The sequence below is a fragment of the Montipora foliosa genome, chromosome 4 (assembly GCF_036669935.1).
Source record: "Montipora foliosa isolate CH-2021 chromosome 4, ASM3666993v2, whole genome shotgun sequence".
Taxonomy (NCBI): Eukaryota; Metazoa; Cnidaria; class Anthozoa; order Scleractinia; family Acroporidae; genus Montipora; species Montipora foliosa.
Genome location: NC_090872.1, coordinates 47,177,743 through 47,197,517, shown reverse-complemented (window position 1 = coordinate 47,197,517; position 19,775 = coordinate 47,177,743). Strand labels below are relative to the sequence as shown.

The window sequence follows — 19,775 nt, the reverse complement described above, 5'->3', positions numbered from 1 at the left end:
TGATTTATCTTAGCAAGTTTCTGCGGAAGTTCCAAACAGCTTTGCCTCAGTCTTAGTTATGTTAATAAATGAACTATTTTGCATGAAGCCAACACTCAATGGCTTGAAGCTCCTTCCCTAAGGTAGCCTGGGGTCTATTCAATAAGAAAGTTACACTCGCAGTTTACAAGTTGAACCTTTGTTTTTACATGTGCATACAAAACGGAGTTCACTAAACATTGTTACAAGTCATTTTTCAAGACTCCGACTTGTAATTACAGGTGTAGCACTACAACTGTAAAATTTGGTACGTGCACAATTTAATGAAAGTTTTACAGGAGTCCGACTTGTATCTTTACAAACGTCCAATTTGTGCTTAACACACGACTTATAGGAAGCGTATTTCGAGATTTGGATATATTCTCGTCGATTGAAGAAGAACTGTTGAAAAACCGAGTTATTCAACAGCCTAGAAATTTTGAAAGACGGTTGTTTGACATTGAAAATTCACGTGATTTTCGGGAGACATATCGTCTCTATGTCGAAGCATTCGAGTATTTACTTGCAGCAGTGGGCCAACATAAAACCAAAAGAAACTTAGAGTGTACGATGTGATCAAAACGAGATTTTACTATCTCCAAACAGGAATAAGGGTCAGAAGCATGACAAAGGCGGCTGAACTTGTCCAATGCACAGTTATACTTCACAAAATCTGCATACAATTTAACAACGATGGCGCTGATCTCCTAGATAACGACGATCTTCACATTGAAGATGACGGAGAGTTTAGGGAGCATGGAAAGGCGCAAGAGGGCTGAAGACAGCAACTACTACAGTATTTCTTATACCTTCGTAGAAAAGAGAAGAACGAAATCGAGTACATGACCGTTTGAACATTTTTACTGAGTAGTACTACATGTATGTACCGATACAAAGTTCGTCAATTGTAATTTAGATGCATTTACAATATATTTGTTTATTTCGTGTTCCATGCTGATTGCCAATCTATTACAAGGTGTCATGCCTCAATTTATACTGCTATGCAAATTTCAGACGAGGCGTGTTCTTTAACTTGAACGAAAGACGATAAGAAAAGAACACAAGCCTTTAATCTGAGTTTTCGGAGTTGGACTGGGCGTCCATACCCTTTTAAAGCCTTTTGATCTCCAGTTCTAGTTTGGAGCATTCTAGCTCTAACTTCCTCTTTCTTAGGCGTAATATATCGTCCTCTATTGAATCTGCTACTGCTTTTTTTCCGCTGACATTCTTGCCAGAGGTTCTCCTGTAAGGTCCTGATGGCCCTGGCTTTTTGTTCGTTGGCTCAAGCTCCTGTTCACGCGGCTTTTGCTAAACAACTCTGTGGACCTCCTCAACTTCCGCGGTCTCACTACCAGTCTGACCAGTTAACGGGATCTTTTGCATCATTTTGTTGGTTAGTAAACACCTTATATACTTTGAGAACGATGCATTCCACAAAAGAGGCTACAAACATGGCTTTGATCACAAGCGCACAGGGCCATGCACTGAAGGTTTGCTTTTGAGCACTTGCTCAACCCTCTGCAGGCTTCCTTGCAGGAACAACAAATGAGCTCATAGCAGCTTTGCTAGGCTTGTGGAAGTGTTAGCCACAAAAATTTCATTGACCCTTCCACTCCCATCCCATTCAGCAGGACTTGGAGGCTATGGAAGTGCTAGGTGTACTTGACTCCAAACATGGCTACCTTGATACGATGCTCGGAGGATATGTTGCTTTAGAGCTTCAGTTGTTGGGGGAATCTTGTCTAAACTACGGGAACGCATGCGAAATAGTTGCCGTCTTGCCTATTGGACTATGACTACTATTGGACTCCTATTAGTCAAGATAGGAAATTCAAATACCTCGGATTCGTTCATTAGGGCTCTCGCAGCCTGATCTGATAGTCTCCCGACCGGGTTAGGTTTGTGAGCCTTTGTTAGAGTGTAGAAAACAGGAATGTGTGGTGGGTTTGGTGTCAGGGATAACCATTTCTTAGTCATGTCATCAATGTGGTCTCCGTGATGGAGAGCACTGATGAGTTCTTTGGCTTTTTGAGAGGTTTCTAATGCCATGGGTAATGTAACACGAGAGGGTCAGATTCTCGTAGACGAGAAAGAAAACTATAATCCACTTTATTACTCATGGCATTAGAAACAGTATCGAAAAGCCAACGAACTCATCAATTCTCTCCATCACGGGCACCACTCTAACCACATGACTAAGAAATGGTTATCCCTGACACCAAACCTGCCACGAATCTATGTTTTCTACACTCTAACAAAGATTCACAAACAAACCTAACCCGAACGGGAGATCTATGATATCAGGCTGAGAAGGCCCTGCTGAACAAATCTCATCATTTCTTGATCACTTACTTCATCCTATTGCTAAAACACAAACATGTTAGTAAATACACTGTCGCTATCATCCTACAATAAAATTCACAGCTGAGATTTCAGATACTGAAATAACATTCTTGGATACATATATGTAGATAAGGACGACAGATTCAAAAAGCACTCTATTCTTGATATGTGCACACACTTTCCAACACACGTACTTCAACTCCTGCCACCCTTCAGGCACGAGGAAAGGCGCCATCAAAGGCGAAGTCCTAAGGCTTCTTAGAACTAACTCTTCAAAAGCAATGAAAATTTCAAAAACACATCACATAATGCCATTTGGCCTGTCTACTCCTTGAAACAATTTTCATGTGAGCTTCTCTAAAATTTAATGCTATTTACAAAGTTTTACTAATAATAAAAATAATGGAAGTGTAATATGAATATGAAATTTTTCTGGTTTCTGGATCAAAATAACACATTTCTGAATAGATCTGTAGCTCATCTCAAATTTTCTCTACATTTGACAGGAAACTACTTGAAAAAGTGAACACCAGAAAATGCTGGCCTCAGCATTTTTTAGTAAGAGCCGTTAATTACCGTTACATGACTTTTTGGCCATGCCTCTATATCCAAAATATATCCAAAATTGTTACCTTCATGAAGGCTGACAAACATGCAGACTTTGATTCTTTTATCATAAAATGCACAATTCCAATTCCTTCTCTTAACAGCCTGACTAACACGCATAATTTACACAAGTAAAAACTACATGTTCAACGTTTTTATTGCAGAATTGACCCCAGGATAAAGGATACTTCAAGAGCTGTGAAAAATACGACGGTATCGTCGGTGAACAGGAGAACACTGCACTTCACCACCGCACTAGGAAGATCGTTCATTTGGCGGATAAATAACAGCGGTCCTAAAATTGACCTCCGTGGTACACCAACACACACAAGTTCAGCAGCACTGGATACACCCTGAAATTCAGCAATTTGAGTGCGGTTCTGTAGATAGTTTGTAAACCACTCATGTTCACCATCCACCACTCCAAGTCCCCGCAGCTTGTTCAGCAGCACTTCATGGTTGACGGTATCAAACACTTTTCGCAGGTTGATCAAACCAACACCAGTAAACCGGCCTTGGTCAATGTTCCTTCGGATTGTATTCGCGAGGCACATACTGTAGCAGCCCACTCCATGGAGTGGCACTTTCAGAAACCGCATTCATAAGGGCTAAGAACCTTGTGTCACTGAAGGTAAGCATATAATTGATGATGCACAGCTCTTTCTAGCACCTTAGAAACTGCAGGCAAAATAGAGATAGGTCGATAGTTGTCCATATAATCAGCCATATCTTTTTTGGACAAGAGATGTTAATAATTGCAGTCAAGGGGTTTGGCAACAATGTCCACTAAATCAACCAAAAGGCGGGCTGGAATGTTGTCAAGGCCAACTGCTTTACCAGGTTTTAAAACGCACAGTTGAGATCTCACATAAGCATCCGACACTTCAGCAAACTTGAAATCAGGGTAGTGGTAAGAAGGAACTGATTGACAGGGACTGCCACTGGAACCAGGGTAAGACTGAAAAGACTCCAACAACCGAGTCACAGAAGACGTAACAACTTTTTGAAGGAATCCATACATGTCCAATACACTCGACCTGAGTCGGGTTGTCTTCACTCGCAGGCGGATTGAGTCCGATCGCGACCGGAACCGGAATTGGGTGCATGGCGCTTGATCAATGGTACCGGAAGTGAGGGTTAACAGGAGCGAGAGGAGTTGAAAAAGTTGGCAAACAGACTCGATCGGATCCGATGGAGACAGCTCTTCCTGGCAAGAGTCAATCGGACTCTCGGAAGTCAGTTCGCGCGTGACAGAAAATATCTCTCAGCCATGACGCGAAACAAGCACACGCTACACGTGAAATATACGTCGTTCTTAAAGCCATGAGGCGATACAAGCGCGCTACACATGTAACATTACTCGTTCTTTAAGACATGAGGCGAAAGTTAACATCACGAAATAGTGCACTCCACACTATACCTCGTTCTTTAAAGCATGAAGCTGAACAAGATTTTCACAAATCCAGGTCGTTGAATTTCCGATTGCGACAGAAATTCTTGTCATCCAATCTCCGACAACAATAAATTATTAGCTTTTCAGTCAAATCCACTGATTTCAGTGACGAAGACAAAGATACTCTACGTGAACGAGAGCCTTTCCCTGGATAAAAACTTTCATTTGTTTCTCTAATTGAAATTGTGATTAATTCCATAAGACATTAGAAACTTCTATAGCATTCTGGAACTGTTCTAGTTAAAAGAGCTCTATATTGATTATATGTGAAATATAGAATGGTCAAGGTTATGACATTAGAAAGTTCTATAGCATTCTAGAACTGCTCTAGTTTGAAGAGCTCTATAGAAAGTTCTATATCATTCTAGAACCGCACTAGTAAAATGGTCGTATGTGCAAACTTCTAAAGTTCTGATTAAAGTCAAAATTCGCAGTTCTAGAGTTCCGATTTCTAGAGTTCTAAGTTCTAGAATTCTCAATTGTTATATGTTACCCTCTGTGGGCTCTAGAATGTCTAGAGTTCTAAAATAGCCAGACTCTCTAAGTGAGTTCCAGAACGTCTAAACTGCACACTAGGCTTGGTTGATTTCACTGATTACCATTCACTAGTTTAAATACTAAGCACTCATTTAAACAAAAACAAATCCCCATGAATACCATGTAACCACGTTATACCTCGACCGTATCCAAGCACCTTAAGTGAGCTAAAACGTTCCCCCGTTTTCCAAAACGAATTAAAAATGGACATAAAAACTTGACTAAACCAGGTATCGCTCTTTAGCTTTCACTTTGCGGTTCGGTTAACTACACTTTTCCCGAGATTATGTGAAGAAGAAAGCACTCGTTAACTGATTAAGCCTAAGCGCTCCTTTCAGTTATTAGGCCCCAGTAAGCACTCTCGCAAAAGTTTAGCTTTCATTTTGCGGTTCGGTCAACTACACTTTTCACACAATCTCCGACAACAATAAATTATTAGCTGTTCAGTCAAATCAGTGTAGAAGACAAAGATAATCTGAACGCCTTTCCCTGGATTAAAACTTCCATTTGATATTCTAATTGAAATTGTTATTAATTCGGAATAACTGACACGTTATTTATTTATGAAAATAAGTAAGTAAAAACAACATTGAAGGATGTTTAACAAACCCAAAAAATTATTACTACCCCAACAAGAACTTGTTTGCCGAACGTCCGGCTCGGTGTGCGCTTGCAATGTCAATGAACCACCGAAGCCATCGGAGATATGTCCAGAAGTGCACGCAACAACCAAAAATGGCCAAAAAAGAGAAAATGTTGGCGAATTTGGCAACTATGGCGAAAATGACAATTTTGCCACAATCGCCAACAAGGTAAAGCACAAAGCAGAGAGTGCTTAGGCCTAATCACTGAAAGCAGCGCTTAGGCGTAATCAGTAAACGGCTGCTTTCTTCGAACCGTAAAATGAAAGCTAAAATTTTACAATAGTCCTTAGGCCTAATCACTGAAACGAGCGCTTGCACTTTTGAAATATCGCTATAATTGCCGATTTTGTCAAATTCGCAAAAGGCGCCAAAACCGCCAATGCTCACCGAAGTGGTGCCAATACCAATGGATGAACTAATTTGGCGAAATTGGCAAAATATCGCCAAAATTGCCGATTTTGTCAAAATCGCCAAAATCGCCAAGAGTTAGTAGTACTAACTCTGGTTTGGAAGACGATTTGAGATTTATAATTTTCGGAACATTTGTTGTAAAATTTCTTGCTTTCCTGCCTCTCCTAGGATTTTCGAACATCTGAAAAATGGTGTAATTGCTCATTTTTAACGGATTTTTACCCTAAAAAGGTCACCTAGAATTTTCGGGAGCCTTTTTTCTGGCTAAAATTTTCGAAAAGGTACGTTTTGATCCCTATAATTTTCGGATCACTAGACTTTTAGCTAGGAAATCCGAACAGATGAAAATTTTTTGGGGGATGATAATATGCCTATATCTACCGTTTAAATACTAAAATAAGTTTAACAATGCTATGTTTAAGTGGTTTTGAACTATATTCTCGTTGGGTGGCCCTGGCGTATCCACTAAGCTCGGTGTCTCCAGTGCGTATCTCCGTATCAGCGTATCCACGCAATTTAGGGTAAAGCTTCGAGGTGGCAGGGAATTGCAGTTCACCGATAGGTTTTTTTTTCTCTTGTAATTTATTTGCACAATTTGTGATTTTCACTCCACTTTTCTCTGAAGAAATTATTTCTGTATGAAAAGTGGAGAAGCGGAAGCCACCAAGTGTGTTAGATGAGAGGGAAAACAAAGCTGAAAAGCCTTTTCAAATCCTCATGTCATTTTAACAGTTGGACCGGAAATAACTGGGTGAAACAGGAAATTAAACAGGTCTGTTGAAAGCGTGCTTGAATTCCAAAATCAGCAATAATTTGTGACGCTGATGGCTGAAAATTATTAAAGGGCAAGCAGTATAAAGAGCAGCCACCGCGGTTCGCAATCCCGTAGTCGATGAATGGAAATTGTTCAAGGGCAAGACGATCTCGTGATAGGTGTAGTTAATCGAACCACAAAATGAAAGCTAAAATTTACGAGGGTGCTTAGGCCTAATCACTGAAAGGAGCGCTTAGGCGTAATCAGTAAACGACTGCTTTCTTCAAACCGTAAAATGAAAGCTAAAATTTTACAATAGTGCTTAGGCCTAATCACTGAAACGAGCGCTTGCACTTTTGAAATATCGCTATAATTGCCGATTTTGTCAAATTCGCAAAAGGCGCCAAAACCGCCAATGCTCACCGAAGTGGTGTCAATACCAATGGATGAACCAATTTGACGAAATTGGCAAAATACCGCCAAAATCGCTAATTTTGCCAACTTGTGTCAATCGTGGAGCTCGTTCTCCAAATCTGCTATTTTTGTCATCGCGTGCATTTCTGTACATAAGTGAGCCATGGTCAACCTTTGGAAGTAAAATTAGGATATTTCATAAACGGAACGTTTTCTTTTCACTCGGTCACACAATTACTCGCCAAAAATCTACTCGGTTGAATCACCTGAATAATAAAGTACATGTATGATTGTATCGATCGTCTCCTCAACTATACTTTGCATATACATCAATGTCCTTGGCTCTTTTAGTTTGGTGCCTCGGGAAGGAGAAATACTGCGTATCCACTAAGCTCGGTGTCTCCAGTGCGTATCTCCGTATCAGCGTATCCACGCAATTTAGGGTAACTTCGAGGTGGCAGGGTATTGATCCGATGGAGTCCGTTTGCCGACATCTCCCATCGCCTCCTCAACTATACTTTGCTGTATATTTACTAAGTCTCTCGCGAACTGACTCGCGGCAGTCCGATGGATTCTTGCCATGGCAACCCGTCTCCATCGGATCCGATGGAGTCCGTTTGCCGACATTTTCCACCCCCTCCTCAACTATACTTTGCTGTATATTTACTAAGTCTCTCGCGAACTGACTCGCGGTAGTCCGATGGATTCTTGCCACGGCAACCCGTCTCCATCGGATCCGATGGAGTCCGTTTGCCGACATTTTCCACCCCCTCCTCAACCATACTTTGCTGTATATTTATTAAGTCTCTCGCGAACTGACTCGCGGTAGTCCGATGGATTCTTGCCACGGCAACCCGTCTCCATCGGATCCGATGAAGTCCGTTTGCCGACATTTTCCACCCCCTCCTCAACCATACTTTGCTGTATATTTATTAAGTCTCTCGCGAACTGACTCGCGGTAGTCCGATGGATTCTTGCCACGGCAACCCGTCTCCATCGGATCCGATGAAGTCCGTTTGCCGACATTTTCCACCCCCTCCTCAACCATACTTTGCTGTATATTTATTAAGTCTCTCGCGAACTGACTCGCGGTAGTCCGATGGATTCTTGCCACGGCAACCCGTCTCCATCGGATCCGATGAAGTCCGTTTGCCGACATTTTCCACCCCCTCCTCAACCATACTTTGCTGTATATTTACTAAGTCTCTCGCGAACTGACTCGCGGTAGTCCGATGGATTCTTGCCACGGCAACCCGTCTCCATCGGATCCGATGGAGTCCGTTTGCCGACATTTTCCACCCCCTCCTCAACTATACTTTGCTGTATATTTACTAAGTCTCTCGCGAACTGACTCGCGGTAGTCTGATGGATTCTTGCCACGGCAACCCGTCTCCATCGGATCCGATGGAGTCCGCTTGCACACTTTTTCACCACTTCCTCAACTATACTTTGCTGTATATGTACTAAGTCTCTCGCGAACTGACTTCCGGTGAGTCTGGTTGCCCATGGCCTTCGTCCATCGGACTCAGTTTCGGTGTATTGGACAACCCTCAAGGAATCAGCAATCAGGTTAAGAAAGCCCACATGCCAAGGTTGTACAATTGGCTGCAGGATGGCTTTACTCCAGGCTTTACTCGCCTGCAATCAATCATCGCATACTTCAGTTTTTCGGATACACAGCGCACTCGGCTATATTAAAGGTGCACCTTTAACTTTCAAACTTGATGGCATTTATGTCACAAACTGCGGAAAATCTCATCAAAATACTCGGTTATAAGACGCATCTCAAATAGAGGAATAGGGTTCAACTCATCGCTAATTATGCTGTCAACGGTATACGTATTGGTGCATCCAACCTCAAATCAGGTAACTCTCCCAGCAACCTTGGAGCATCGTTTGATAGTTCTGTCTCTGAATGTACAGTTGTACACATCAAGAAGGTTTGCATCAAGGCGTTCGTTGCATGGAAAATAAGGAAGTTCTTGTCTGAGAATCAACGAAGACTCTGATTTACGCGTTCGTCACCTCTCATCTCGACCACTGCAACTTATTACTGTTTGGTATTCCACAATGCCAGTTTGATCGACTACAATGACTGTGGACTTACACAACGCCGACTCTGATGTATTTCCACTAGCTGCTGGTTCGTTTTCGTTTCCACTACAAGTTCGCTTATCTAGTGTACAAAGCTCTTGAGGGAATGGCTTCACCTTACCTGAGTGAGCTGTTACAATTCAAGACTTAAGGCTGCTATGCCCCAGTCCCAATCAACTACTCTAAGAACGGCAAAGAACAAGATGCCCCTTTGCTTGTGCTGCAAGAAACCTCCACTCGCTATCCACGAGTGTGGAACTGGAGCATCATTTCAGTCCAGGTCAAAGACGTTTCAAGATATCTTTGAACATTTTCGTCACTTTAAAATACCCCCTAAAAAAATTCTGGAAGATTTTTTCTTGCAAGAAGCATGTATATTTTTAACTACTGTCAGTAGTTTTCTATTTATCTCTAATTTTCAAAAATTAGTATCGATGCATATTTAGAGTACAAAATGGCATTTAAACATTTTTGTATAATTATTTTTGCTTATTTTCTTACATGATTGTAAAGCGCTCTACAATATTTTTATAACTTAAACGCTAAAGAAATTACGTAACTAAATAATAATGGAAACCTTATTTGTCTTTAAATACAGTTGTAAATCTTTTTGCATACATGTACATGTATAGTATATTAACAACCAGCTACCGGTACTTGAAATTGAGTGACATACTTGCACATGTATATATACAAATGAATCAACTAAAAAAAATTAAAGTTTTATTAAGTCTGGGCTATCCCAAATTTTATTTCTACGGCAAAAGATAAAATATGTCGCTCTAATAGCTAGATTTATCATTGTTTCGATTATATACATTTGTAGTGTGGTTGCTTTTTGTCAATGCCAACGTCATTAATCATTTGTAAGAATGTATTCGTTATAATAATAATAATAATAATAATAATAATAATAATAATAATAATAATAATAATAATAATATTATTATTATTATTATTATTATTATTATTATTATTATTACTACTACTACTTTTGAATCATCAGCTACCAATTCTCGCTTACAGTGGTTAACTCAAAGACAAAAAAAATGAAGACACTTCAACTGTTTTGATTTTGCTGCTCTTAATCATTTGCATGTAGATTACTGTTTGGCATAAAATTGAACTGCTCGCCCAATCAGAGTACCTTTGTTGAGTGTATTACAATTTACGTAATTACAAGGACTACTTACGGTCCTCAAACGTTGTTGCATTCAGTAGTCTTGAGGCATTTCCCAGCTGTGTAGTTTTCCCTCTCACTTTGATGTAATAGGTGGTAAATTTTCTCAAACCAGTCAATAGCCTCTGAAAAGTACTTCCCGTGACTTGAGCTTCTGTTTCCTGGTCATCTTGTTGTCTATAATATATCATGTAATTGGTTATTTCTCCATTTTGCAAAGCTGGTTCCTTCCATGATACAAGGATGGATGTAGATGAATTGGCCTGGAGCATCACATCCCGTGGATGACTAGGACCTAGAACATACATATAACAAACATACGGTCATCCTGTTGGTTTGAAAATTTGTTACTCTTTTACAATAATAATTGCAAGAATATCTCTTGTCAACATTTCACTCCAAATATGTCATAACGTATTAAAATATCATGCCTTAATGTATGCTAGTGGCCTTGTGTCAATATTACAAGCCTTTTACACCCCTACCACTGTGCACCTGAAGAATCTGAAAGTACATGGAAAATAATTAGACCTCAAACGCCACCACTGAAAAAGACATCAATAATCGGATCAAGGCCGCCCTGCTTCGTACGGAAAACTATTTAAGAGAGTCTTCAGTAATCCTGACCCTAAAAACCAAACTCATGGTCTACCACGCTGTAGTCTTCTCTACCTTACTGTATGCCTGTCAAACATGGGTCCTTTATGGAAGAGACATCTGAAAACTTAAATGATTCGTCAAATTCTGTGAATCAAGTGGCAACACCGAATTACTAACAATGAAGTCCTCAGTCGAGCAGATGTGGAGAGCCTAGAAGCCATCATTACTCGACATAGACTAAGATGGGCTGGACATCTTGCTCGAATTTCAGACTCCCACCTTCCCAAACAAATCCTGTTCTCAACTTGCATCTGGAAAAAGACCACGAGGTGCCCCAAAAATACACTACAAAGACCAGCTCAAGGCTACAGTACCTTGAAGAGGACCAAAAACGACACAGCCATTTGGCAGATGGAAGCTGCAGAAACAAATCCTTGAAAAAGGACTATTCATTAAAAAACAGTAGTTTTTAGGAACAACAGAAGGCAGCAGGAAGAGACAAAGAGAGTTAAGAGAAAAGCAAGTACTCAAAACACCGTGAACCCTCCTACATGTACCATTTCATGTCGTGGTTGCGGCTGACTTTTCCGTGCGAACATGGGACTAATATCACATCAAAGAAAGTGTCACTGAGCAAACCATACTCAGAACAGGGTTACACCAACGAACAAACGACTGTGACCAATGATAATGCATGCAAGAATTAGCAAATGGCTGCACTGTAATCACAGTGCAGAAAAAAGCCAAAGGTTAAAAATTCCACGCCAGGAGCAACTACATGTATAAATTTTCAATAAGTTAAGATTATATTTCATGGAGATAAAGAACTAAATAACTACATGTACCAGTAATCATTAATATTTTGGTGAGCTAAGATTAATTATGACTGTATTCAGTGCTGCAATAATATTGACCCTTAAGTGGGCAGTGGTCTTTTTGCTTGCCAGGTGGGAAAAACATAAGACATGACAGCAATATCTGTAATCGAGAATTTTTTGTACCCCATGGTTTGTTTCAATGGCGCTTGGCAAATTCATTGACTTCTGTTAGCACTTCACTCTGAAAAGTTGGACAATGCCCTGCATGGTTTAATATAAGACCATGAATAGCATGTGGTCATCCACCATATACACTGTATGACATTCACCCCAACAACTCAATGTACCGGTGTATAAACAATTCTAACCATCTTCATCAATTAAAAAAAACCCGAAAGCAATACAGGGCAATTATAAATTCAAAAAGGTAACATGACAACATCAGGGTAATTGGTTTTACTGTAAAATGTGACACATCTGAATGTTGTACTCTTATCCTTTCAGAGAGTTAGTGCTATTTTTTGGTGCATTTAAAGTACAGGACTGTCATTGGCACAAACATAACTGCAGTTTGTTTCAACATTGCTTACGGGAGAAGGGAAAAGGGGGGCAATAAGGGAACTTATAACAAAATAAAAGGTAAACCTTAAATTGAAGCGATTTTTGCACTCATTGTTAAACGTGTTTCTAGACATTTTTGTCCAGGATCTGAGTTGGCTTTCATTGTATTGCTGCCACACAGTAACTTAGTATATTGGCATGACGGGAAGGCGTACATCTTTTGCATTTTATATGGTGTTTCGGAAAAAAAAAAAGGTTTAATTATCCAATCTGCTGTGATTGGAAAACAGACAGCGATGAACTGGATTTTGTGGGGTTTGTGGTATGACTTAATCTGAAGCCATCTCAGTGCTTTCTGTGAATTAGGTTGAAAACACACCTAATTTGGCAAATCAAACAGTGCGATTTTTACCCTTTCACTTTTTATGGTACGCTAGAAAAATCTTGGAACCAATGTACAAATAATTTGAGTTAAACAAGTATATTCTGGTTGACACATGACATCTAAAACGTTCCCAACATGTATGAAATTAGCTGTTGTTCGTGTACAAGGAACAGACATTACACATGGCGTGCCATTAAAATGGAAATCCACTTTCCAAAAAATCAGCTCTAAACATACGTTATAGAAAGGTACATTTTAACAGAGATAATTAATTTTGTAACATTACTTATTACTTTTGCTTTTTCAGAAAGATTTCTAATGATTAGTAGCCAGTTTTCTAAGTGAGGTGTCAAGTACAGGCTAATGCACACTTATGTGGAATGACAGTCTCAATGTACATGTTTACATACCTTTTTGCAGTGTTTCCACTTCATAACATGGGTCCGTTAATGGTGACCTTCCAACCTTGGTATAGCCTGCTACTCTAATGCAGTACTTGGTGAAAGGTTTCAGTCCACCAATTGAAGCACTCGTTTGACTTGCAGTTGCATTCTTACTGAAATATTGAGATTGACCTGTCTCATTGTAAAACACTGTGTAGCCAGTAATAATGCCATTTTGGTCCTTTTCTGGTATTTTCTCCCAGACAACTCTAATCGTGTGAGCATCCTCTGCTTTTGTTCCATCTTGCCCTTTCACAATGACTGGATCAGAGCTGGGAACTATTTATAAAACAAACAAAAAAAGGTGACCAAAAATCATCTTTTTACACATACTTTTTCTTAAAGTACATGCACTTTGCAGTTCATATATTTTCCTATTTTAAACTTCACTTTGTTATGACACTTGAGTTCTTTTAAATATTTCAGTAATTTCATGCACATTATTTCATTAAACGTCGTGGACTCCACAGGTGCCATTTTCATTGTCATGGCTAAGACAATAAGAGTCACCTGAGGGACTTCCTTGTAAGGACGGTGCTTACTAATTCAAAGGTATTTTTGCCCCGGTTTATGATTAAATCTTAACAAGCGTTATTGAAATCCAAAAAGAAAATTGGGCGTAACCATGCATTTTCAAAGATAATTGATGAATAATATTTGTAAAAAGCTTTAAAATACAAAGCAATGCATGGCGTTCTTTCTCAAATTGAAGATTAGTTATCTCCCAAAAATGCATGGTTACCCCCAATTTAAATTTCCTTTTGGATACCAAGAGTACTTACTACATGTAAGATCTACTTTCTCCGGGTAGTTTTAAACTGCGCAAAAATATCACTGTATTGGTAAGGATCACCAATAGGAAACCCGAGTATCTCGAGATGCGCAGAATGTATGCGCAATAACAATAGTACAATGTAGGCACCATCCTTAAGAAAAATCTGGAGTAAGAGGGATTGGTCTCCCAAACAATGGAGCAAAGGCTTATAATTCAGGTTACACACAAGGGAAGCTCATGCATACAGCAGCCAAGAAAAAAAGAGGGGCTAATTATCCAATCTGCTGTGATTTGAAAACAGACAGCGATGAACTGGATTTTGTGGGGTTTGTGGTATGACTTAATCTGAAGCCATCTCAGTGCTTTCTGTGAATTAGGTTGAAAACACATCTAATTTGGCAAATCAAACAGTGCGATTTTCACCCTTTCACTTTTTATGGTACGCTAGAAAAATCTTGGAACCAATGTACAAATAATTTGAGTTAAACAATTACATGTATATTCTGGTTGACACATGACATCTAAAACGTTAGCAATATGTACGAAATTAGCTGATGTTCGTGTACAAGGAACAGACATTACACATGGCGTGCCATTAAAATGGAAATCCACTTTTCAAAAAAACAGCTCTAAACATATGTTATAGAAAGGTACATTTTCACAGAGTTAATTAATTTTGTAACATTACTTATTACTTTTGCATTAGCCTGCTTCTGAAAGATTTCTAATGCTTAGTAGCCAGTTTTCTAAGTGAGGTGTCAAGTACAGGCTAATGCACACTTCTGTGGAATGACAGTCTCAATGTACATGTTTACATACCTTTTTGCAGTGTTTCCACTTCATAACATGGGTCCGTTAATGGTGACCTTCCAACCTTGGTATAGCCTGCTACTCTAATGCAGTACTTGGTGAAAGGTTTCAGTCCACCAATTGAAGCACTCGTTTGACTTGCAGTTGCATTCTTACTGAAATATTGAGATTGACCTGTCTCATTGTAAAACACTGTGTAGCCAGTAATAATGCCATTTTGGTCCTTTTCTGGTATTTTCTCCCAGACAACTCTAATCGTGTGAGCATCCTCTGCTTTTGTTCCATCTTGCCCTTTCACAATGACTGGATCAGAGCTGGGAACTATTTATAAAACAAACAAAAAAAGGTGACCAAAAATCATCTTTTTACACATACTTTTTCTTAAAGTACATGCACTTTGCAGTTCATATATTTTCCTATTTTAAACTTCACTTTGTTATGACACTTGAGTTCTTTTAAATATTTCAGTAATTTCATGCACATTATTTCATTAAACGTCGTGGACTCCACAGGTGCCATTTTCATTGTCATGGCTAAGACAATAAGAGTCACCTGAGGGACTTCCTTGTAAGGACGGTGCTTACTAATTCAAAGGTATTTTTGCCCCGGTTTATGATTAAATCTTAACAAGCGTTATTGAAATCCAAAAAGAAAATTGGGCGTAACCATGCATTTTTAAAGATAATTCACGAATAATATTTGTAAAAAGCTTTAAAATACAAAGCAATGCATGGCGTTCATTCTCAAATTGAAGATTAGTTATCTCTGAAAAATGCATGGTTACATGTACCTCCAATTTTCCTTTTGGATACCAAGAGTACTTACTACATGTAAGATCTACTTTCTCCGGATAGTTTTAAACTGCGCAAAAATATCACTGTATTGGTAAGGATCACCAATAGGAAACCCAAGTATCTCGAGATGCGCAGAATGTATGCGCAATAACAATAGTACAATGTCAGGGTTCTTGTTAAGAGCCGGTAACCGGTTATTTTTACCGGCTGTTGAAGTAAATGTTACCGGCTGTTTCACTGAATTATTTACCGAAATTATCCAACAAATTTTACGTCTGTTCAAAGTGGAAATCACATTGCGTTTATGGGAAAATATTGCTTTCCCCTTCCAACCAATCCAGTGAAGATATCTGGCTCATGTTATCGCTTCGAAAATATGCCATTTGTTGAAGCAATCCAGCTTGTTTTTGCCAACTCATCCCTTGAAACGATGCCCGCCATGTTTCCTTTCCATTCCTCTCGCGTCCAGGGAAAACCCCCCATAACCAGTTTTGAACGTTTATAACATGGCATCCACGCGTGGAAAACAACAGAAAGGTTTTTTCAGAATTTGGTTTTCAACCAAAGCGTCAGAAAAGCGGTGGTGAGTGAAATCAATGAAATAGCATAACCTGCGTTCTTTTTGCTGAGTATTAAATTAATTTAGCAGCCGCTGGCATGCGACAGCGATCGATACGAACGTCAAGTCAAGACTTGAGCTCGCTTGCCCGTGCAGTGTCTTCTGAATCCTGAGTTTTGAGCACTTGTATTTTCCCTGTTGCAGTTAAAGCTTAGAATTATTTCAAAGCAGTTTCTAGTAAATTTGTTGAAGAAAAGTAACATAGTAAAAGAAAAAATAGGGATAAGTGTAGCCCAATATTTGAGACCCACAGTCATGCAATCTGTAAGTAACCACCGAAAAATGATTATGTTACGCTTAGAGATACATGAGATACATTTTCTTTGACAATATTCAGGAATAAGATTCTCAGACTAGAATGCTGTTGGAATATAGTAACTTGATTTAAAAATTAAAAAAGAAATGATCATATGAAATAACTTATTAATTAAACTGAATAATTTAAGTTTGTTTATTGGCATCAATTATCTCCATTGATTACAAAATTTTATCAAAAGAGTACTATTACTATAACTGATTTAATCAATAAAAACGATGACTTAGACTATAACATTACGTCATTGGTTCACGAAAAAGGGTGCCTCGAGACGTCAAAAGAGTGTTTGAATCACTGAAAACCCAGGAGCTCCCGGGGGCTTTGGCCCCTGCACCCCACCGGAGGCCTACGTGGCCCCCACACCCCCGGCGAGAGGGGTAGGTAACAAAGTTTCCTGCTATTTTTTGTTTTTTACCTCCTGTGCAAAAACTTAGCAAGAACCCTGAATGTAGGCACTGTCCTTAAGAAAAATCTGGAGTAAGAGGGATTGGTCTCCCAAACAATGGAGCAAAGGGTAATAATTCAGGTTACACACAAGGGAAGCTCATGCATACAGCAGCCAAGAAAAAAAGAGGGGCTAATTATCCAATCTGCTGTGATTGGAAAACAGACAGCGATGAACTGGATTTTGTGGGGTTTGTGGTACGACTTAATCTGAAGCCATCTCAGTGCTTTCTGTGAATTAGGTCGAAAACACACCTAATTTGGCAAATCAAACAGTGCGATTTTCACCCTTTCACTTTTTATGGTACGCTAGAAAAATCTTGGAACCAATGTACAAATAATTTGAGTTAAACAAGCATATTCTGGTTGACACATGACATCTAAAACATTAGCAATATGTACGAAATTAGCTGTTGTTTGTGTACAAGGAACAGACATTACACATGGCGTGCCATTAAAATGGAAATCCACTTTTCAAAAAATCAGCTCTAAACATATGTTATAGAAAGGTACATTTTCACAGAAATAATTAATTTTGTAACATTACTTATTACTTTTGCATTAGCCTGCTTCTGAAAGATTTCTAATGCTTAGTAGCCAGTTTTCTAAGTGAGGTGTCAAGTACAGGCTAATGCACACTTCTGTGGAATGACAGTCTCAATGTACATGTTTACATACCTTTTTGCAGTGTTTCCACTTCATAACATGGGTCCGTTAATGGTGACCTTCCAACCTTGGTATAGCCTGCTACTTTAATACAGTACTTGGTGAAAGGTTTCAGTCCACCAATTGAAGCACTCGTTTGACTTGCAGTTGCATTCTTACTGAAATATTGAGATTGACCTGTCTCATTGTAAAACACTGTGTAGCCAGTAATAATGCCATTTTGGTCCTTTTCTGGTATTTTCTCCCAGACAACTCTAATCGTGTGAGCATCCTCTGCTTTTGTTCCATCTTGCCCTTTCACAATGACTGGATCAGAGCTGGGAACTATTTATAAAACACAAACAAAAAAAGGTGACCAAAAATCATCTTTTTACACATACTTTTTCTTAAAGTACATGCACTTTGCAGTTCATCAATTTTCCTATTTTGCACTTCACTTTGTTATGAAACTTGAGTTCTTTTAAATGTTTCAGTAATTTCATGCACATTATTTCATTAAACGTCGTGGACTCCACAGGTGCCATTTTTATTGTCATGGCTAAGACAATAAGAGTCACCTGAGGGACTTCCTTGTAAGGAGGGTGCCTACTAATTCAAAGGTATTTTTGCCCCGGTTTATGATTAAATCTTAACAAGCGTTATTGAAATCCAAAAAGAAAATTGGGGGTTACCATGCATTTTTAAAGATAATTCACGAATAATATTTGTAAAAAGCTTTAAAATACAAAGCAATGCATGGCGTTCATTCTCAAATTGAAGATTAGTTATCTCTGAAAAATGCATGGTTACATGTACCTCCAATTTTCCTTTTGGATACCAAGAGTACTTACTACATGTAAGATTTACTTTCTCCGGATAGTTTTAAACTGTGCAAAAATATCACTGTATTCGTAAGGATCACCAATAGGAAACCCGAGTATCTCGAGATGCGCAGAATGTATGCGCAATACCAATAGTACAATGTAGGCACCGTCCTTAAGAAAAATCTGGAGTAAGAGGGATTGGTCTCCCAAACAATGGAGCAAAGGGTAATAATTCAGGTTACACACAAGGGAAGCTCATGCATACAGCAGCCAAGAAAAAAAGAGGGGCTAATTATCCAATCTGCTGTGATTGGAAAACAGACAGCGATGAACTGGATTTTGTGGGGTTTGTGGTATGACTTAATCTGAAGCCATCTCAGTGCTTTCTGTGAATTAGGTCGAAAACACACCTAATTTGGCAAATCAAACAGTGCGATTTTTACCCTTTCACTTTTTATGGTACGCTAGAAAAATCTTGGAACCAATGCACAAATAATTTGAGTTAAACAAGCATATTCTGGTTGACACATGACATCTAAAACATTAGCAATATGTACGAAATTAGCTGTTGTTTGTGTACAAGGAACAGACATTACACATGGCGTGCCATTAAAATGGAAATCCACTTTTCAAAAAATCAGCTCTAAACATATGTTATAGAAAGGTACATTTTCACAGAAATAATTAATTTTGTAACATTACTTATTACTTTTGCATTAGCCTGCTTCTGAAACATTTCTAATGCTTAGTAGCCAGTTTTCTAAGTGAGGTGTCAAGTACAGGCTAATGCACACTTCTGTGGAATGACAGTCTCAATGTACATGTTTACATACCTTTTTGCAGTGTTTCCACTTCATAACATGGGTCTGTTAATGGTGACCTTCCAACTTTGGTATAGCCTGCTACTTTAATACAGTACTTGGTGAAAGGTTTCAGTCCACCAATTGAAGCACTCGTTTGACTTGCAGTTGCATTCTTACTGAAATATTGAGATTGACCTGTCTCATTGTAAAACACTGTGTAGCCAGTAATAATGCCATTTTGGTCCTTTTCTGGTATTTTCTCCCAGACAACTCTAATCGTGTGAGCATCCTCTGCTTTTGTTCCATCTTGCCCTTTCACAATGACTGGATCAGAGCTGGGAACTATTTATAAAACACAAACAAAAAAAGGTGACCAAAAATCATCTTTTTACACATACTTTTTCTTAACGTACATGCACTTTGCAGTTCATCAATTTTCCTATTTTGCACTTCACTTCGTTATGACACTTGAGTTCTTTTAAAT

General features: G+C 39.0%; 1 protein-coding gene across 5 annotated transcripts in view; it reads right to left on the bottom strand.

Annotated features, from left to right (window-relative positions):
- LOC138000867 (receptor-type tyrosine-protein phosphatase F-like) overlaps positions 1-19,775 on the bottom strand; it is an 87,603-nt gene that overhangs the window by 39,711 nt on the left and 28,117 nt on the right. For all 5 annotated transcript variants that reach the window (XM_068847538.1, XM_068847539.1, XM_068847541.1 and 2 more), the window contains 5 exons: positions 19,322-19,633; positions 17,698-18,009; positions 14,856-15,167; positions 13,229-13,540; positions 10,468-10,749 (listed from right to left, as the gene is read on the bottom strand). In XM_068847538.1, coding sequence (XP_068703639.1) covers positions 10,468-10,749; positions 13,229-13,540; positions 14,856-15,167; positions 17,698-18,009; positions 19,322-19,633 — 1,530 coding nt within the window. The remainder of the gene's footprint in view (positions 1-10,467; positions 10,750-13,228; positions 13,541-14,855; positions 15,168-17,697; positions 18,010-19,321; positions 19,634-19,775) is intronic.